Raw genomic sequence first — 19,189 nt, 5'->3', positions numbered from 1 at the left:
ATCATTCTGCCGTTCAGGCACTGAGGATATTAATGCAAACGAGATAGATAAGCTCTCTGCCCACTAAAGGCTTACTTTCTAGCAGGGAATATACAGATCAGTACACAGGTAAACCAATCTGATGAGAGATGTTCTTAGAGCTATAGATTGGAGTAGTACCTAACATCCCTCTAAAATGATAATAAGAACAATGTCCACTCATCTTGGAAGACTGCTGATGTCTTGTGAAACTGCTACCCAAGTTTCCCTTACAGATCCTGCTTAGTCAGTACCTCTCCAGTAGGAAAGTGATGAAGAAAGACTTTTTATTTAAACTGGTTGGTCTGAAAAATAACTTATATTGGTACATTCTGGTACAGATTAACAGACTAGGTCAGGAAATAAATAAATGGCCTTATCAGAAGAAATGGAAAGAAGTTTATAAAGCTATTCACTGGCCATGGCTTGCTAGTAGTCATGGTAACTAGCAAAGTAACCAATATTAACTAAATAATAAGATTATCTTCTACTGAACTGCTAAAACCAAAGATAAAATTCCAGTAGCTAAAAAATGTATTCTTGTAACTGCAAGACTATTTTTTGCTTAATACAGCAAGTCCTGCTTTTTTTACCTGATCCCCTCCTTCACAAAAAAAGATGGCTTATTTGGGGTTGTCCGTCCCATGAAGCCCCAGTCCTCCAAATCACTCTCTTGTCTGCCATTTTTACTAAGAGGTCAGGCCTAAATAGCGTGATGGTACCTTATCACATCACTTCTGTCCTGAATGTGGTGTTGGGATCACCTAACCCAACCTAGGCCTATCATACCTCTCTCCCAGAAATACAAGCTTTAAGAAAATGAGTTAGATGTGTGGTGCAAAGTCAAAAGTACATGTGAACTTAGTCCATGAGGCAACCATGTTGGTCTGTGTGTATGATGAGAAGGAGAAGAGACTTATCTGTGAGGAACAGCAAAGGAAAGCAGTCCCACTGGGAGAAGCAGGGGGAAAGAACAAGCGGTCCTTGAAAGACTGAGAGGGCACCTCAGTTCCTGCGGGACTCTCAGTTCTCAAGAGGCCCAGCTGTATAACGAGGTCTGAGACTTGAAATACATTCCTATTACTTGAGCAGTCTAAGGGGGGTCTTTGTCCTGTGAACCCTAGAAACGTGTAAGAACAAATGCAGTTGCTAATTAAAATTTGCTGAGAATGACCTACTTTCATCTCCTTGCTGACAGTAAACTTTTTCTCTGAATTCATTCAGAAACATTTCTTGAGTATCTGTCAGGCTATGTAGGTTATAAAAAGCTGAAAGAAACTACTGTCTACCCTCAAGGAGCCATCATGTCCCCGTTCACACCCTGGTCCTTCTCTCTACCAATCACGGCCTCTTGATGAGCTCCATTTGAAGCATCTGTCTCCAATCACCGACTTCTATTTTTTCAGGTTATTCCCCATTGTCAACAATTTTTGGCTACCACGACCTGTGACTCACTGACGCTTCCACCTTCTCACTCTCCCTTACCACCTTTGTATCTTAGCCAGCTGAAATTCCAAAGTCCATCCCTATACTCTCTCTCACAGACCCTCAACTCCATTGCCCCTCCCGGATTTTGTCATCTTCATCTGAAAAAACACAAAACCCTACTTAAATTGAAGTCTCCACCTATTCTGTGATATTTGCATCCAGCATGACTGAGGTGAGAGGAGAAAACAAAAACATGATTGGCCTCATTTCACATTCATGAGCAAGAACCCAAGGGGCCCTAATGTATCCAGTAATCACAGCACAACTTCTTAGTCCATTCACTCTTCCCTCTCTAGTTCACATTTTCTACTCTCCCCTCAAACCTTCAACACTTCCTTTGACCTTACTTTCTGCTGATATCCTTGCTTCCAATTTCACCAAGAAAACAATGGCAATCAAAAGACCACCAAAGCTCCCCTCCTCATAGCATCTGTACCCATAATACTCGGTGCCCTTTCCTTATTGCAGGTGAAAACATTCATGATCCAGTGTAAGGCCAACCCCTCTACTTGTCCAACAGTTCTCCTCCAGTCTCACCTTCCCATGTTTGTTCCGATTAGGAATGTTGTCCTCACTCTCATCTTAAAACAAACAAGCAGACAAAAACACCACTCTCTCTTGATCTCACCTCCCCTTAGAGGCAACCAGCATCTGTGTTTTTCTTTATAATATAACGTCTTGAAATAGTTCTTATGCTTGTCTCACTTCTCTCTTCCCATTCTCTCTCTTTTTTTATTTTGTTTATTTAGTTGACAGAGAGAGTGAGAGAGCACAAGCAAGAGAGCAGCAGAGGGAGAGGGAGAGGGAGAAGCAGGCTGCCCGCCGAGCAGGGAGCCCAATGTGGGGCTCAATCCCAGGACCCCAGGATCACAACCTGAGCAGAAGGCAGATGCTCAACTGACTGAGCCACTCAGGCGCCCCTTCCCATTCTCTTTTGAATTGACCACTCTACTAAAACCGTAGGTGTTGAGGTCATCATTGACCTTCACATGGCTAATCCAATGTCAATTTTTGGTCCTCATATTACTTGATCTATAAGCAGAATTTGACACAGTCAATCAATCACTCCCTTCCTGAGGCACTGTCTTCACTCAGTTTTCAGCACATCTCAGTCTCCTTTTGGAGGTTTGTTTGCTTGTTTTTTCCTTCCTCACCTCCTGCTCCTTTCTCAGTCATCTTTACTAGTTTATTCTCATTTCCCTGACCTCTGAATTCTCCACAGCTTAGTTCTTAACTTCTTAACTCACTCCTAGGGCCATATCATTTGGCTTGGGGCATTAAATGCTGTCTATAAGCTGAGGTACCCCAAAGTGATATCTGAGCCTATTCTTCTGCCATTAACTCCAAACCCAGATACCAGTTTTCTATTCAGTATCTCCACCCAGATGTCTAACAGTCAGATTTTAAAATCTGACACGTCAGATTTTACATGACTAAAGTTGAATTTTTGGTTATAAGATTCAAGTCTGTTCCTCTCATAGATTTCCCCATCTTGGTAAATGGCAACTCTACCCTCAGAAACTTGGGACAAAAGCATTTAGGTTTCGGATTTGTTTTGAAGTAGAAACTTCAACAGCATCTGCTGATGAACTTGTCATCTTTGACTCCTCTCTCTCTCTCCAATAACATCCAATAACCAACTCATGAGCAAATCCTGTTGAAGGTTTTACCTCCAAAACAAACCTAAACATTACTCTAATCCAAGTCACCTTCTCACTATTTCTATTTTACAACAGTAGCTTCTGATTTTCCTGCTTAACTTTGGTTCTCCACTGGTGGTGAATCCAAATATTTTAGGGACTTAAACTCATAAAACCTGTGGGGACATACTAAAGAAAGTGTCTGTAAAAGCATAAATACAAATGAGGTGTGACTGTGAATATTTCGAATTAGAGAAGGTTGTCACCATAAATAACAAATTCTTAAAAACAGACAAGTAATCACAGCATTACAAAATCCAGACAAGTAACAGTATTTTTGTTAACTAACCAGAGATACCTCTGTAGTACTTTTTGCCTCCTTTTTTTGGTTCTGTACTCTTTGATTACATCTTCATACAACAAAAATTTCACATTTTCCATAATGAGAATAGAAAGAAAATTCAGTCTTTCTTCTATCATGATTGATCAAACTTTTAAAAAATATTCATAGTTGGGGGCACCTGGGTAGTTCAGTCGGTTAAGCATCTGACTCTTGATCTCAGCTCAGATCTTGATCTCAGGGTTAAAAACAAAATCATAGTTGGGATGTATAAAATATATTATTTTACCTCTCTTATCCTATAGGCCCTGGGGACACATTGAAGGATTTTAGAAAAAAAGAGAGTGTAGGATTTGCATTTTATAAAAGTCACTCTGGCATAAATTTCTTTAAAGATTGAGTCAGGTTTAGTTAGGGGAGCATGTTAATAATGAAGCCTCAAAATGACAAAAGTCTGTCTCTTACTGAAAATGGAGTTACTGTCTTAATAGCATTCTTCAGCTTATGTGAAAGGCATTGAAAAAAAAAAACTCCACTTCAAAATTAGTAAAAAGAGAAGTCAATTAAGTTAGCCTCCACTTATTTCTTTTATATAAACATATATCAATCTCAGAAAGGTATTGTCTCAGAAAAACAACCAAGATCTTAACTTCTTAATAAGAAGTTCAGACTCAAATGTTTAAAATTAACTTTACTTGATTGTACTAATTAGCAAGTGATCAGATCTGTGCCTGAAGAAGGACAAAGTAATACACATGTTAGTGGTTAGGGTTGACTAACTTCCACACAGTAGTACAGAAATAATTATGGGTCCCTTGGGTACATATAAATCACTGAGAGGAAGGAAGTGTTCTGTGGCTTACATTTTTTTTAATGTCCCAAAGGGCCCAACATTGCTAGGAGAAAATTACATGCCACTCAGTAAAAGATTTAATTACCCTAATACCCAGTTTATGGCTGTTGCTTTTCCAAACCCTCCAAAAGGTATGTAAACCTCAGACTAAAGGCAAATCCTGCCACTGGTGAGTAACATGGTGGCCTCTGATGATAAGAAACTGTATCACCAGCAAGAACGCATATATTTATGTTTTCCCTTAGTGCAGAAATACAAGAGAGAAGAGGGGATGACTAAACAGAAAGGTTCATGGATTTGATTTGTCAGAGGAGAAGGTCTGCCTCACCTGGCCTCACCTGGCCTGTCCCACTCTGACTAGAAGAGCCAAACCGGCCTTTGTCCCTTCAGAGGGTCTCCAGCCCACCAGCATGGAACAAGCAAGTACACACTCCTCTGCACTACTAGATTTAGTTAGAGGGCAGGTGCTGCTCTGTGCAGAGAGCAGGGGAGGAAGGGTTGCTGCTGGCAAGTTCTGCATATGGCTAAGAGGGTGAGTTTAATTCTGGGAGAGGATTAACAAGCCACAGGGCTATTTATCCAGAGCCATATTCTCTCAACAGCTTTCTCTGTACCAGAATGAACATTTTAATCTCCATTTGTCCAATTCCTGTGTCTTGTTCCTCAATTCAATTGGTTCTAAATTCAGAAGGGAAAAGGTGGTGTTACTCATAACCCTGGTCTCCCCAGCCCCCCAAAAACCCTGCAATGCCGATAGATGATAGATAGATAGATAGATAGATAGATAGATAGACAGATGATAGATGATAGATAGATAGATAGATAGATAGATAGATAGATAGATAGATGATAGGTATTTTTTTAAGAGAGAGAGAGAAAGGGAAAGCAATTTGTATTAAACTGAAAGCTTCCTGAGGGCAGGGACCAAGGTACATATTATCTGATTATTAAGGAAGAGTTTAATAAAACTTCTGAATAAACATACGAATGAGGAAATGAAAGTTGAAACAACTGGCCTATTGATCACATTTCTGCACCATTATAACAAAGAAAAGTATTTTTTTACATGATGTCTAGAATTGAAACTTAGTTTTGGAAGGACATTGTATTAGTTTTATATGACCACTGTAACAAATTATTGAAAACTTGGTGGCTAAAAACAACAGAAATATATCCTCTCACAGTTTTGAAGGCCAGAAGTCCAAACTCAGGGTGTTAACAGGGCTGCGCTCCTTCAAAATCTCTACAGGCAAATCCATTCCTTGCCTGTCCCAGGTTCTGGAGGCTGCCAGCAGTCCTGGGCCTGTGGACACATCATTACAATCCTGCCTCTGTGGATACATTGTTTCTCCTTTTCTATGTGTACATAATCTCCCTCTGGTTTTTTCTTATAAAGATATTGTGTGGCATTTAGAGCTCACCGGGATAATCTAGGATAATCTCTTTAGCTCAAGATCCTTAACCTAATCACATCTGCAAAGATCTTTTTTTCCAAATAAGGGAGAATATGTATAGGTTTTAGGAATTAGAATGTGATATCTTCAAGTGGCTATGATTCAGCCTGTTACACATACCTTAAGTGGAATTTTTCCTACAATGACCAGATAAAGAAGGTGTTTCCATCAGACGGTATACTGATGAAAACCAACAGAAAACCAAATTACCTTAAAGAAATAGAAGAAACTGAGGAGTGTGAAAGCTGAGATTTGAAATGTAGGGAGTTGAACTCCCACGTTCTGAGCCACTAAACTATACTGCCTTTTCCAAAAGGGAGAGTTCACCAATTCACATAAACTGGAAAATCCAGGTAAAGTCTGTCTTCAGCAAAGCTTGGGTCAGAGGCTTAAACAATGTCATCAGGGCTTATTTATCTGCATCATTCAGCTCACTCTTCCACGCTGACTCTATTCTAGAATTCCGTGCTGTGTTCTCTGGTATCTCCAAGCTCACCTCATCCTTGCTGGTTTAAGCCCAATCACTCAGCCCGTCACTGTGGTCAGGAGAATAAGCTCATCTCTTTGGCTGTCCCTGAATCACATGCCAAGGCTGCACTGGGGGGTAGGTGACAGCGACAGCTCTCTCCAAACTACACAGACTCCAAATGGGAGGAAGTGTTTCTCCAAAGCCAAATCTGAGCGCTGTTCCCGGAGGTAAGTAAGGTTAAAGCATGTTGAGAAGCCAAAAGCAACAAACGTCCACTGAAGGTTTTCACTGCTAACAGGAAACCATTTCTAGGAAGCAACCCTCTCATTTTAGTTCCTAAGAGAAGGTGGAATTATTTACTTGTACAGAAAGCTTATGTACAAATGACTTAGGAAGAACCCTAGCCCACTGCAAAATATTTCACTAGCCCCAGCTCTTCACTGCTTGTGTCCCTTGTCAAAAGCAAAACATGGAACAAGTATACTTAATCATAAAACCCCTACAAGTCACTACTCTATCCTAAGATTTCTGTTATTCCCTAAATTATCCTCTGGGCTAATAAAATAATAGAAGGCAGATGATAAAATGAATGCCTTTTAACTGCCTCTAAATCCTTTATAATGTTTAATAATTTTTTAGACTTAAGATACTATTACTTTATTAAAAGGTAATGAACTTTATGACTACTTCAGTGTAGTAAACCATGTCACTACAGAAGCAATGAGTCTCCTGTCTTAGAGTCCCCACCCTGCATCTTTCTATTTCAGAACTTACCAGATCAGCATCAAAAAAGAAAAAGCATAAGGAAAAAAGAACTGTGTTCAAGACATTTGTCACTCAAATATATAATTTGCTAATCTGAATTCTGTTTAAGTTCTTTTTTCAAGAGCATAGGTAAGCAAAAGAAAATTACTAGCAGGAAATGGGAAGAAACCTAGCAATCTAAACCAAAAAGAAAACTAAGAGAAGCAGAGAAGCAGTTGCAAAAATCTGTGATTATCCAAAATTTATTTCCTCATTTAGAAATTCCTCAAGTAGGGTCTGTTTTTATACACAGAGGAAGATTAGTATGCTGCAAGTTCTAAAGCTCCAAAACTCAAATTATTTTGTAATAGCAAATTCAATATAATTCTCCACCTCATTAAAAAAAATCTCTAGTTTGCATGTTTCTTATAAATTGTTATGAAACTTGGTCTTAAATTCTTCCAAATAATTTTGTGGGATTGCGTAAAAAACAATTTTAAGGTATTTGTTAATATCATATGTATACTTAAAATCACTAGAATATAAAATAGAAGATTTTATATACATTGTTGATCCAGAAAAACTAGTAAGTTTTCACCACTGGGCAAGAAATAAATAAACATAGCACAAAGTCATTTTTCCTGATAGACTTCTCCAGTGCTTTCTAGCCACGTAGTTATTTTAAAGCATTATTAAAATTCATTATGCCTTCATTTTATATTTAAAGGATGATTTGTATTTGGAGACCAAAGAATACATATACACATTCAAACACACACATACACACACACACACACACACACACACACACACACACACACACACGTCTACTCTTTTCTAAACTGGTAAAGGAACAATCCAATATTGACCCTAAACATATTTGCTTGACACGAATATCAGGAAATCTCACTGGGTTTAATTAAAATCTGTTTTCAAATTTAAATGACTCAAAATTACACCTAAGTATTTTTTGTTCCCAAGGAAACATGTAAATAGATGAATACTACATAGCATGTAGTAACTATAATCTAGTATTTCATATATATTACAGAAACAGATTTTTACATGTGATTTCTAATTATCAAAATCCATAAATTGTTGGCAGCTTGACAATAGAAACTGGTTAAGCAGTACTGTAGACATCTATATACTCAAAGAAGAAATCATTTAATATTTTTTCTGACTCTGCTCTATTAAGAAAAATATGGACATGTATTATATTCAAGCACAAAGAACATATTTACTAAATATTTGATATTTTAATTGTTACAGTGTATTTTCAAAGTTGATATCCTTGGATCAAATTCAAGGAACGTTTGGCCTGTTCTCATATAGATGTTTAGCTTACAGAAGATAATGCAGCTGGTTTGTCAGTGCAGTGTGAGCAAAAGGTACATATATCATACACACGGGACTCACTTTTCTTTCTAATCTCACAAACTTTAATCAAGTTCTGGAATTAATACCACTGATATCTTAGATCATGGTTCCATTCACACTGAAGTGAATATTGGGAATATGTTTAAAAAATAGATCCAAGTTACAGACTTAATATACACTTTTTGAGATAAGAACTTTGAGAAATGAATTCCAATTTTAATTCAAATATAAACTCTTAAGATCAGCACTTCATAGCTGTCTGGTGGGACACATGCAAAGGCTCCCAGTAAAATGTCTCTGACTTTAACAGAGCCTATAATAGCAGGACCGCTGTCCTCCTTGTGCTCTTGATAAAACCTTCACTCCTTTCGCACATCCCTGACCCAAAACATCCTTGGCCTCCTGATTACAAACCACTAAAGAAAACAATCTCCAAAAGGAGATTACCATTAGAAGGAATTACCCACTTTCTATAAAAGACCTGCAGAACTAGTCTTCTCACTCTCTTTGCTGTTGACCTTAATCTCCACAGACTCCCACTCTTTCATCCTTCCTTGAATCACCTCCCCAAACTCTTAACTGTACCCTAAGAAATCCCAGATCTTCCATCAGCTAAAGTGATATTTTAGCTATGTTCTCTCTAATGTTCTCATTCTAACCCCCCTTATTCTCCTAAGGGCACAACTTCTTCAACACCTCTCTCAAGGGGTAACTATTCTTCTCTTCTACCCTTTCCATACTCAGGGCTACAGATAAAGTCAAATTCTTCCTTTATCCTTATTGACACTTTTCAACTATTTCTCTTTTCTCTTAAACAAACAAACAAAAAAGAGGGTATATTTTTCACAGCAAATTATCATTTCATAGTCCAAGCACTTCCACACTTTCCCAGATTATGATTATTTCACACTTTTCCTCACTCCTCAACATTCGATAATTCCCATCCCATCCTCAAGTGAAGACCTCACTTCTAATTTCACTGAAAAAAAATAGTAGTAATCCCACCATCTAATCTACCAATCACCCTGTGTGTCTGCCCATGGCCCTGTCTTCCTTCTAGGACAATGGATGAGCTTTCCTTGCTCTTGTCTAAGGCATTCCTAATACTTGACTGGAATATGAGTAACATGGGACGCCTGAGTGGCTCAGTCTGGTTAAGCATCTGACTCTTGGTTTCAGCTCAGGTCATGATCTCAGGGTCCTGGGATTGAGCCCCGCACAGGGTTTCATGCTCAGCTGGGAGTTGGCTTGAGGATTCTCCTTCTACCTCTGCCCCTCTCCCGCCATTCACATGCATGTGAGTGCATGCCCTCTCTCTCAAATAAATAAATAAATTCACAAACATTTTTTAAAAAAGAAATATGAGTAACATATTTCACACACTCCCTAGCTGTCTTTTTCCCACTTCCTTTGCTGGGTACTCCTCTTCTTGCCCTCTAAATGTTGGAAACCTCCAGGACTTAGTCCTTGGATTTTTTTTCCACCAACATTTATTTCTTCTCTAAATCAATGATTGTAAATAAAATTGATATCTATGTTGTTCAATACAGTAGCCACTTGCCAACTGTAGCTACTGAGTACTTGAAATATGGCTAGTCCAATTTCTAAAATATACACTGGATTTGGGGGGCTTAGTATGAAAAAAACTGTAAAATACAATTTTATATAGGTTATTTTCAATATATTAGATTAAATAAATCTACTCTTAAAATTAATTTGCCAGGATGCCTGGGTGGCTCAGTCCAGTTAAGCATCTGCCTTTAGCTCAGGTCATGATCTCTGGGTCCTGGGATCAAGTCTTGCATTAGACTTCCTGCTCAGCAGCGAGTCTGCTTCTCTCTCTATCCCTCTGCCCCTCCCCACCGCTCATTCTCTTTCTCTCACTCTTTCTCTCAAATAAATAAAATCTTTCTAAAATTTTAAATTAAATTAATTTTCCTGTTTCTTTTTTTAAGTTTGTTTGTTTGTTTAAGTAATCTCTATACCCAATGTGGGGCTTGAACTCACAACCCCAAGATCAAGAGTCACGTGCTCCCTTGACTGAGCCAGCCAGGTGCCCCTTGCCTGTTTCTTTTTATCTTTTTAATGTGGCCACCAGAAAATTCTTGATCATATTTGTGGTTCATATTATATTTCTATTAGACAATATTGATCTGTACCTGAGTAACTCCCAACTTTTCTTTCCTTTGAGCCCACACGTACATTACACGCTACCTGACACTTTCATTTGTATGTATAATTGGCACATTAAACATAATTTGTCCAAATCTCAACTCTAGCTTTCTGCCCATTGAAAACTGCATGTTCCTCTCCTGTCTCAGAAAATGGCAATTCCTATCTTCCAGTTCATCAGTTCTAAAGCCTAAGAATCATCCTTCCCTGACTCTTCTTTTCCCTCACACTCCACACCCAATCTTTTAGCAACTACTGACAATTCACCATCAAAATATTTTTAAGAGAGTATTTTAAGGGAGAAAGAAAACAAGAAAGAAAGGGCTAATCTAAGAATCCTTTTTGAGTGGACCATCACTACAAGAAGCTGTTTGGGACATTCTGAGAAGTTTTATAGAGTGTCACTGAGACCCTTCTTCCCCGGGAAGAGAGGCAGAGACATTTATCCATTGGCTCTTATCCTCCCTTCCTGGTTGCTTATGCATCAGTGGTGAGCCCATTCCTATTGTGTCCCAAGCCAGGATGGCATCAGGGAAGCCTGGAGAAGGAAGCGGACTCTACATCAGTAGCTGTAATAAGAAATGAGTCTGAGAGGATTTCAAGTGGTGTATGAAAGGTGTTTGCCACAACTCTCGAAACAGACCATGAGCATCTCTTCCGAAATCACGTGATCAGTGGTAAACCGTTGGCAGCTTGAAATTGGCTACCTTCGAATATTTACACCATAGAAACTAGCAAATCTATAAATCAGGCTCCCTCCTTCTTGCCCACCATAGCCAGTTATTAAACATCTGCTAGCCCAGCACTGACTACAAGGTTATGTTTCTCACATAGCTATAGTTAACCCCTCTCCTGCTCCTTCTCAGAACTGCAGCTACATTAGTTTTTTTTGCACTTCTTTGAAATAGTTTCTGTGCTTCCCTCCATTGTGCCACTGCAAATGGTTTTCCCATGGCCTAGAACTCCAAGCAGGAATAACTTCTTTTTTTTATAATTTTTATTTTGTTATATTAGTCACCATACAGTACACCCCCAGTTTTTGATGCCATGTTCCATGATTCATTATTTGCGTGTAACACCCAGTGCACCAGGCAATACGTGGCCTCCTTACTATCCAACACCAGCCTATCCCAGTCCCCCACTCCCCTCCCCTCTGAAGCCCTCAGTTTCTTCCCAGAGTCCACAGTCTCTCATGGTTCATTCCCCCTTCTGTTTACCCCCCCTTCATTCTTCCCTTCCTTCTCCTACCGATCTTCCTATTTCTTCTGTTCCATAAATGAGTGAAACCATATGATAATTGTCTTTCTCTGCTTGACTTATTTCACTTAGCATAATCTCCTCCAGTCCCGTCCATGTTGCTGCAAATGTTGTGTAATCATTCTTTCTGATGGCTGAGTAATATTCCATTGTATACATGGACCACATCTTCTTAATCCAGTCATCTGTTGAAGGGCATCTTGGCTCCTCCCGCAATTTAGCTATTGTGGACAATGCTGCTATGAACATTGGGGTGCATATGGCCCTTCTCTTCACTACGTCTGTATCTTTGGGGTAAATACCCAGTAGTGCAATTGCTGGATCATAGGGTAGCTCAATTTTTAACTTTTTAAGGGACCTCGACACTGTTTTCCAGAGTGGCTGTACCAACTTGCATTGCCACCAACAGTGTAAGAGGGATCCCCTTTCTCTACATCTTCTCCAACATTTGTTGTTTCCTGCCTTGTCAATTTTTGCCATTCTAACTGGTGTAAGGTAATATCTCAAGCTGGTTTTGATTTGAATTTCCCTGATGGCTAATGATTTTGAACATTTTTTCATGTGTCTGTTAGCCATTTGTATGTCTTCATTGGAAAAGTGTCCGTATCTTCTGCCCATTTTTTGATTATTTGTTTCACGTGTATTGAGTTTGAGACGTTCTTTGTAGGTCTTGGATACTAGTCTTTTATCTGTAGTGTCATTTGCAAGTATCTTCTCCCATTCCGTGGGCTGCCTCTTAGTTTCTTTGACTGTTTCCTTAGCTGTGCAGAAGTTTTTTATCTTGATAAAGTCCCGGAAGTTCATTTTTTCTTTTGTTTCTCTTGCCTTTCGGAGATGTGTCATGAAAAAATTTGCTGTGGCCGATGTCAAAGAGGTTGCAGCCTATGTTCTCCTCTAGGATTTTGATGGATTCCTGTCTCACATCTAGGTCTTTCATCCATGGAGTTTATTTTTGTGTATGGTGTGAGAGAGTGGTCAAGTTTCATTCTTTTGCATGTAGCTGTCCAATTTTCCCAGCACCATTTATTGAAGAGACTGTCTTTTTTCCACCGGATGTTTTTTCCTGCTTTATCAAAGATTAGTTGCCCAAAGAGCCGAGGGTCCATTTCTGGGTTCTCTATTCTGTTCCATTGGTCGATGTGTCTGTTTTTGTGCCAGTACCATGCTGTCTTTGTGATCACAGCTTTGTAGTACAGCTCGAAATCCGGCATNAATCTGGCAACGTGATGCCCCCAGCTTTGTTTTTCCTTTTCAACAATTCCTTGGCCATTCGGGGCCTTTTCTGGTTCCACACAAATTTAAGGGCTTTTTGTTCCAGTTCTTTGAAAAATGTCATTGGTATTTTGATTAGGATGGCACTGAAAGTGTAGATTGCTCTGGGTAACATAGACATTTTAACTATGTTTATTCTCCCGATCCATGAGCATGGAATATTTTTCCATCTTTTTGTGTCTTCTTCAATGTCTTCCAAGAGTGATTTGTAGTTTCTAGAATATAGATCCTTTACGTCTCTGGTCAAGTTAATTCTGAGAAAACGTATGATTTTTGGTGCTATTGTAAATGGAATGGATTCCCTAATTTCTCTTTCTTCAGTCTCATTGTTCGTGTATAGAAATGCAACTGATTTCTGAGCATTGATTTTTGTATCCCGCCACATTACTGAATTGCTCTGTAAGTTCTAGTGGTTCGGGGGTGGAGTCTTTTGGGTTTTCTATATAGAGTATCATGTCATCTGTGAAGAGAGACAGTTTGACTTCTTCTTTGCCAATTCTTCTTTTATCCCTTTCTGGTTGTCTGATTGCTGCTGCAAGGACTTCTAGTACTATGTTGAATAATAATGGCGAGAGTGGGCATCCTTGTCGTGTTCCTGATCTTAAGGGAAGGCTTTCAGCTTTTCCCCATTGAGAATGATATTCACTGTAGGCTTTTCATAGATCGTTTTTATGAAATTGAGGAATGTACCTTCTATCCCTACACTCTGAAAGGTTTTAATCAGGAAAGATGCTGTATTTTGTCAAATGCTTTTTCTGCATCGATTGAGAGGATCATATGGTTCTTGACTCTTTTCTTTTTGATATGATCTGATCGATTTGTGAATGTTGAACCACCCTTGCATCCCTGGGATGAATCCCACTTGGTCTTGATGGATAATCCTTTTAATGTTCTTTTGCATCCTATTAGCTAGGATCTTGTTGAGAATTTTGGCGTCCGTATTCAGGGAAATCAGTCTGTAATTCTCCTTTTTGATGGGGTCTTTGCCTGGTTTGGGGATCAAGGTAATACTGGCCTCCTAGAATGAGTTTGATAGTTTTCCTTCTGTTTCTATTTTTTGAAACAGCAGGAATTACTTCTTGACTGAGTAATTCCTCATATCTTTCATAGCTTACAATTGTCATTTCGTCTAGAAAGCCTTTGCTGATGCCCAGGTCCCATTCATTTGTCATCTACTCTCAACTGCATACAAGTGATTATTTAATTGATACCTGTTTCTCCTTCTAGACTACAAGTTCCATAGGGAGGAAGGCATCACCATTTTTCTCACTTCTGTATTCCCCATACTGAGTTTGTATAATTATTCAGTATCTCAACAAAAAATTTTCAATCAACAGTTATTAAAAGCATTTTTATCATTCTCCCATCAGTAAAATTGCAATTGTTTTAAGAGTATTGAAAAAGAGTCCTCATACTTGAAAATGAGAGGAACCATGTTGAAAGGAGAACACAAGACATTTTTTGGATGGGCATCACCTCCAGCTATACTGCACTGAGCCTATTTCTAGTCACATAGCTCTAACTGCGAGGGACATGACCAGTGTATGTTAGCCAAGTGCCCAGGAAGAAAGGATATAGGAATAAGTTTGATAAACATCTAGCCAGTCTCTGCCACAGTCAGCCCATTTGGACATCAATTATCTATCCAATCTTATTCCCTGACAAATCACATTCTTCCTCTCCTCAAAGGAGATAACCTAAAGTTCAGCCAGAGCACTACATCCAGCTCAGTGTCCAGAATCTCTGGCTGTTTGCAGTATTCTCCATCAGGTCCAGGTGTGGCTCCTTCTGGTCCGGTAATAACGTGCACCAAACATAACAATTATTTCCACACACAACTTCCAGTGGTGGGGCAGGTACAGGATAACCTCAGGAAAAACTCCATTAGTGAAAGAAAAAAAGAGAAGACACATAGCAATCACCAACCGAAGAAGTTATAGAATCTGCTGAGGAGTCACTGAGAAGTCCCCTGCCCTGGAGGCAGGGAAGTTCTTTGAGTATACAGTGATTCTGTTCTGGGAGTAAGCTTCCTCATTCATTTTTTTTTCGTGGCCCCTGGATCCACTCTGGGAAGTTTTTTTCCTTGTTTGGCCACATCTTGCTATTATCCTCCTTGGGGACTGTACAGCTTTTGTGGGTCACTTCCAAATAAAGCCACCTTATTTTACTTTTGAATATTTGATTAAATCAAGGTTCATGGTTTCTCTGGCAATAAAATTCTCTAAAATATTTGGTAGACTTTTTAATCTATTTTCTTCTAATTAATTCTTCATGCCAATAACCACATTCAATGTTCTTTTTTTAAGCATAGCTTTAAAATCTTTTGTATCTTCACTTCTTCACCCCTTGCCTTAGTCTTTCACCTTAGTGGTAAGTGCTTGGAGGTGATCTGAGATAATGGGGCTGGTTTAAGAAGGACATACCCTTAATCTGATTTTTGCTGCAATAAGTTTTAGACATTTGTTCAAAACCAAGGACCCAGATACCTGGTATGACTATGCCCTTTCATTTCTGCTTGCAAACCAGCCAATACTTTTGTTAGCTCATCTCTTTTTTATAATAACTTCCCAAAGGCAGCCAAAACCAGCAACATATTTCAATAATGCTATTTCCCAACTTCATCATCTAGAACAACAAAGTTCAGTAGGTACATGGTCTAGATTCCAGCTGGTTGCTGGTGGCAGTTTTACCATTACATAAGATGCATCCCCAACCCTTTAATATGTCACATGTGTTTCCATGCTGCCACTAGGACAAACCACTATGCCAAGAATCCCACAGCCCTTTCCTTGTGTCTTATGTTCCATCTATTGTTGACCAAATCTAGATAACTCTATTTCTCAAATATCTCTAAAATCTCTCCCCTTAGTTTTGGCCCCAGGGGTGCTACCTTAATTCAAGTCATCCTTTTTCATATAAATTAGTCTCCTCATTCATAGACTTTGTGTCTCCAAAATTCATCACACTACATCTCTGCTCCCAGAAATGTTCTAAAATGCCAATGTGATCACTGCAACTTCTCATTAAAACATCTGAATGGTTCCCATTGCGTTTAGGCTAAAACTCAAAGTTCTCCAATATCTAGTCTCATCTCTAATTACTCTTCAATCCTCATTTCAGTTATGTGAAATCATTTTAGTTCCCGCAAATATACCACTATCACTTTCTCAGATATCCATTATCGTCTAGAGGTCAGACCATCTGATCAGACAGAATTTTTCTTCTTTCTTGAGTAAACTTATTCATCCTTCAAAATGTACCAAAGACTTTAAATCTGGGAATACATCCCTGATTACTATAACTGAATTAGGTATCTTTCCTATTGATTTCAAAGCAGTAAAGCTTGTTTTTATTACAGTATGGGTCACGCTATATTGTAATTGTCTATTTATCCTTCTTCATCCAACCACAGACAAATTACATATATCAAGTTTGAACTTCTTAAGGACAAGTAGCATATCTTTTGTCTCTATACATCTCACATCATAAGTAAATGTTGGTTGAACAAATGTATGACCCCCACAATTATGGCACAGCAGTGACTCCCAATATTAATCTTCAGTCTTCACCTATCTCTCTCTCTTAACTAACAGATCTACAATTCCAACTTCCTAATGACTGTCTCCATATGCGTGTCTACTTAGCAGATCTAAAACTGAATTCGGTATCTTTCCCATCCCCTTCTCCACCTGCCTAAAATCCATTTGTCCCTCTGAATTCTGATCTCAACTTAATGATGTCTATCTACCCAGTTTTCCAGTCTAGACACCTCAATATCTTTCTTTAGGAATTCTTTGCTCAAGTGAATTGGTGATAGCCAGGTTACAAACAGCAAACAGAATTATTTTCTGCAGCATTTCATAGAGCTTTAATATATTAATGCTCAATATGAATCTCAACCAGTAAATGCATTTTTTTAAATGTATCTAGCCAGAGATCCCTTTTGCTGAGATGAACCCCTCAGAACTAGTGTTCAGAAGACTACACTTTGAGAAATGCTGCTGTAAACCCCTCTCCACCCTCTTCCCCACCCTCAGCTTGAAATCACCAATGGCTTTCTACTATACACAGGTTCGAATCCTCAGCCTGCTATTATATTCTCTTGTAAATCTAGCCTCACTCACATCTTCTTAACCTTACTTCTTATCACATCTCTCCTTTCCCAAAACACATCACATTCTTTCTCCCTTCAGGGCTTTACTATTTTCTCCCATGGCCCAGAATGGCCTCTTCTTTTCCCACCTGACACTTAACAAACTTCTCCTTAAAATACCCTTCCTAATGAGATCTCTCCTGAGAAACTTTCATTCTGGCACTTGGTTGATTACTCTTCAATGTCTCCATAATGCTTTGCACTTATGTCTAGTACAGCAATTGTCACAATTAGATGATAAGAAATTACCCAGTCATTCATCCTCACCGTTACTCTATGAGCCCTTTAATCTTTGTTTCTCCAGCTTCTAACATAGTGCCCGCCACAGAGCAGGCACTCAATTGAATCAAAAAACTTCACATGAAAGAATAACATAACAAGGAATAACAAAAGAGGAAAAATGAAGTTATGAAGGCTTAAACAGAAATGTGTCTTAAGAAGTCATTTATTTCAGCCATTAGTCTCTGGAAAACAATATCACTTTGCTTAAATAGACTTCCAGGTTCCATCTTGCCAAGTTCCTGATAGAAAGTAAACCTTTCCTATAATTTGTCTTAAAGGAAAATTCTATAGCTCCCAAAAATCTTTTTGGGGGTTTGGGGGAACACATTCACACAGAACTTGCCTACTCTATCTATCCTGCTCAACAATAGAATTCAAAACCATAAACCTTTCACTGCTTTATTAGCTGTGAACTACACAGTCTGAGGTCTTATATTAGAAGAAATATCACTCACTCTGTTGGAAGACGTGGCTAAGCAATTTTGTCCCAATAAATTCCTCGTTCCCATTAGTGTACTCTCCTTTCAATTTCTGGTAACCCCAGAGCTTAGTAACTCTTTTAATCGTGCCTCCCCGCCTTCAACTGCTAAGAGTTAAAGTGTGGGCTTTTGTTTCGACAAGGAAATTCCATTAGAAACACACCAGAAGCAAAGGGTTTTGCCTGTTGGTTCACTGAACTTCTTTGCTACACCAAAAACTTACCTTTCGCAATTAGATCCATAGAGTCCTTGAACTTCTCCTTTACGCTAAAAATGTCTGGCTCCTTGAAAAAAGTTCCTTGTGAGGGCTCCTTAAAATGTTCACTTTTGAACAAGTGTTTGGGAAAACAAATACTTCTGTGTGCTGTCCGAAGTTCTTCGACCACATCAAGTGTTTCCTTTTTTTTAATCTCCAAAGGTATGAATTTGCCAGATTTTGGTTTTTGATGTTTATTTTTAAAAACATTTATAGAAGTACCCTGAACTTTATTCTGTGAGTAAAACAAAAATAAATTTAACTTAATTTATATTTAAATTGTATTTAATTTTAATATTAATCATATAATAAAATTATATATTTTATTAATAAGTTACTAAAATTATACCCACTAAATGTATTTTACAAAGTACCTTACTACATAAGATATTTACTATAAAGCACATTACAGTACTCAGGTAAAGCTGATATTATCCTTTATGGTTTTCCAAAAGCCCTTAATAAGAATGGCATCCCTCCTACATTGTTGGTGGGAATGAGTTGGGAAAACAGTGTGGAGGTCCCTTAAAACACTGTTGGTGGGAATGCAAGTTGGGAAAACAGTGTGGAGGTCCCTTAAAAAGTTAAAAATTGAGCTACCCTATGATCCAGCCATTGCACTACTGGGTGTTTACCCCAAAGATACAGACGTAGTGAAGAGAAGGGCCATATGCACCCCAACGTTCATAGCAGCATTGTCCACAATAGCTAAATCGTGGAAGGAGCCGAGATGCCCTTCAACAGATGACTGGATTAAGAAGCTGTGGTCCATATATACAATGGAATATTACTCAGCTATCAGAAAGAACGAATTCTCAACATTTGCTGCAACATGGACGGCACTGGAGGAGATAATGCTAAGTGAAATAAGCCAAGCAGAGAAAGACAATTATCATATGATTTCTCTCATCTATATAACATAAGAACTAGGA

General features: G+C 38.6%; 1 protein-coding gene across 1 annotated transcript in view; it reads right to left on the bottom strand.

Moving 5' to 3' along the window:
- IQCM (IQ motif containing M) overlaps positions 1 to 19,189 on the bottom strand; it is a 452,018-nt gene that overhangs the window by 347,536 nt on the left and 85,293 nt on the right. Inside the window, 1 exon segment of the mRNA XM_034661734.1 lies at positions 18,225 to 18,492. Coding sequence (XP_034517625.1) covers positions 18,225 to 18,492 — 268 coding nt within the window.

The sequence above is a fragment of the Ailuropoda melanoleuca genome, chromosome 5 (genome assembly GCF_002007445.2).
Source record: "Ailuropoda melanoleuca isolate Jingjing chromosome 5, ASM200744v2, whole genome shotgun sequence".
Classification (NCBI taxonomy): Eukaryota; Metazoa; Chordata; class Mammalia; order Carnivora; family Ursidae; genus Ailuropoda; species Ailuropoda melanoleuca.
The sequence above is the reverse complement of the archived record's forward strand: the minus strand, read 5'-3'. Positions and strand labels throughout refer to the sequence as shown.